This window comes from Nanorana parkeri, unplaced genomic scaffold (assembly GCF_000935625.1).
Source record: "Nanorana parkeri isolate BGI_ZX_2015 unplaced genomic scaffold, ASM93562v1 scaffold867, whole genome shotgun sequence".
Taxonomy (NCBI): Eukaryota; Metazoa; Chordata; class Amphibia; order Anura; family Dicroglossidae; genus Nanorana; species Nanorana parkeri.
In genome coordinates, this window is record NW_017307135.1 from 421,128 (window position 1) to 424,248 (window position 3,121).

Consider the following 3,121-nt stretch of genomic DNA (forward strand, 5'->3'; position numbering starts at 1 on the left):
TATTGTTTAATGATAAATCAGCATCCCCAGGTAATTTGCGTGGAGATCGCGTCGACTTCGGCCGACCTTTCTCCACGCTTCACCTGTCACTACAGCTTAGCCGAGCCGAATCATATGCGTTCGGCTTGGCTGCTTTCAGCTGCTGTACGGGCTATAGTGAATAGCCCGTACAGCAGCCCTTCGGTTCGAGTGAACCTAAGGGCTCAGGAGGCCGAAGTGAGACGAAGGATCAGCCGAAGCAACGGCTAGATCCTTCGGCTCATTAGTGAATAACCCGCTAAGTATTAAAAAGACCTGATTTTTCTCTGGTCTTACAAGTATTAGATTGTGTCTGCACCCTTGGCTGGCAATGCCAGGTACCAGATTTGTAAGGGTAGACATGGCTACCGTGGCCAGGCTTGCAGGAACATTTTGTAGTCCATCAAGTGGACACCGTCCTTGCAGCCTATACTGCATATGGCCAATATAGCTGCTCATCTATTGGACCATATGAAATATGCTCAAATGTTTTGTGAGATGAATGCTGTTCTTTATATAACAGACTCATGAACTAATGCATAAAATAAACACAGGAGACATTCAATATATTCAACAATATATAATCATATATTTATATTTTATATATATATTTATATATTTCTAGATCAGTACATTCAGTTTTTAACTTGTGTTTTTTTTCTTCACAAACAGAAGAACTCTTACAATAGAAGAATTTCTAAAATAAATACTATTAAAATAGAGCTTCAAAATAAATATTCTATACAAATGAAACAATTCAGCGTATACATTTCTTCCATGGAGTGAATCTTTCTACAAAATGTGTTTCTAGAGACATATGCTTATAGCGTTGTTTAAACAAATCACACATTGGTTATGGACAATGGCATTTTCTTCCAAAAGCAGATGTATTATGTAAGCCATCAAAACAAATTGAAAATATATTTCATGGATAATTCATAGTTATAATCTTTACACGTTGTAATCAGTTTTGCCACAAAGGCAGTACAATGAAACTACATTAAAGCCTTTAAAAGTTTTTGTCTTAAACATGAGAGCCATTTTATTGGCTGCATTCTGATTACTGATTGTATTAGCAAAATGGATCCCACTGCTGCATAGAGGAGGTACTATTTAATTACGGGATTACACTATATTATTTTGTGCTTAAGGGAAGCTACACTGAGATTGTGAGGACTCACTGAATGCGGCTTCTACACATCATATATCACTTCAATTACAAGGGGTTTGGCAGAACTGGTATCTAGGTTGGCATACTATAAAAAAAATACTTAAATGATTTGCTAGCATTCAGTTGATACATTTGCTTACTGTATTTAATGTTCAGCTTACTGACCTAACATTATAATTTACGTACTAATAATAGTTCTACAATCCTGTAATTATCCATTATAGTTAAAAAGTATATTAGAAAATAAGAAGGCCGATTGGCCTGACAGGCTTGCATGGCCACAACGTAAAATACTATGAATTTTGTACTGGCCTTTGTGTTAGACTATAGCTGGCCATAGAGATGAGATGGAAATTGACTGAATTGGGTGGCAATCTCATTCTCTGGATGTCAGGACACAGACATAACTGACCAATCTTCATATGAAGATTATTTGGATACGTTAGAAAACCTTGTCCAATAGCTAATGTCTCTACCCCATGATAAGCTGGTTCCAGAGGTGTCCCTTTCTATTCCACAGGCATAAACACACTGCTTGGAAGTACCGACCGTGCATGTTATGGCCTGTATTAGAAAAAGACTTCTGAGGATCAGATCATGTCTGCATATTTAACCATGCTCGGAACTCTATGGCAACGTTAAGGCTGATAAAAATGACAAATGGACTTCATCCATCTGTGAAAAATAGTGGGCAGTATACTATAAGCTTACTAAACTCTTCATGTTTTAGTGAATTTGCTCACTTCATAGATCTAATCATAGGCAAGGGAATTTCTTTTCTTTTTTAAATTGCCTTGGTGACCGTAGTACAAAAGATATCCCATTAGTAAACTATGCCCTAAGATATTATTTGAATTGGAAAAGGAAACTGTCTACAAAGAACACTAATCCTGTTTTGTAAATTTTGTTCCATAGAAGAGAAGATCTTCTACAGAGCAACATCTTGAATGTTCTCATGTGCCCGTGACCTACACAGGGGAACTTCAACTTAACTTGACAGAGCATAACAAGTGATATGATAAGGGATTTGAGAAATACCTCCTCTGATTTTAACCAGTGTATCATGATGTTTAACTACAGTGGTTTATTATCGAAACAATATATTAAACGACAAAGTAAAACAACTACGAGAGGTGTAATATTGGTAAGTCCTTAATCCATGTGAAATATGTTCAGATCAACACTGGGCTGTTTTACTGAAGCCAAGTAAACCCATGTTCATTTTAGACAACCAATCATTTTTCCTAAACGTGATTGGGTGCTTGAATCAAACACACAAATGTACTTAATTTCAATAAATCAGTCCCACTGAGTATATATCTCAATGCCAGAGCAGTTTACAGCCCTAAAGGGGAAGCTTCATGCACAAAGAGAGATATGAAGGATGTCTGTACCTTCTTATAAAAACATATTTTATTTCTACCTCCAAAATTAAATAAAACATAATAAATACACTACCACTAACAAATGTCAAAGTGCTAGAACTGCAGCAAAGTCGAAAGAAGAATTACACAACTGACACCTTTCCCTTTGTATCTGTGAGGGACACATGCATATTAAAAGTGACCTTTTTTTTTTTTTTTTACAGTCAGTATAAAAATATACATATTATTCTTGCTAAAAACGTAAAGAAACTTGCCCAAAACTAAGTAAAACAAAAACAGAAAGTTAGTAATTAATGTAGCTTAAACAGTATTGGTTACATCTTGTACCATACATTTTTAAATAAGCATGTAACATGGCTGAAATGAAAAGAAGAAAGGAATAAAGTCGAGACTCATTAAAGTGTGGGCCGGATACCACATTTCAATGCAAATGCAAGGCATCTGTATGCTAACAAAATTTCCCCTTTAGCACCGAAACTACATTTTACAAAACAGAGACTAGCACCTATTATTTGCCAGATTGCAGTGAAGGGAAGGTGAAACTCAT

General features: G+C 36.0%; 1 protein-coding gene across 1 annotated transcript in view; it reads right to left on the reverse strand.

Annotated features, from left to right (window-relative positions):
- Positions 1-2,075: 2,075 nt before the first annotated feature.
- Positions 2,076-3,121, reverse strand: part of SPRY4 (sprouty RTK signaling antagonist 4) — a 10,953-nt gene continuing 9,907 nt past the window's right edge. Inside the window, exon 3 of the mRNA XM_018565628.1 lies at positions 2,076-2,176. Coding sequence (XP_018421130.1) covers positions 2,118-2,176 — 59 coding nt within the window. The 3' untranslated portion in view covers positions 2,076-2,117. The remainder of the gene's footprint in view (positions 2,177-3,121) is intronic.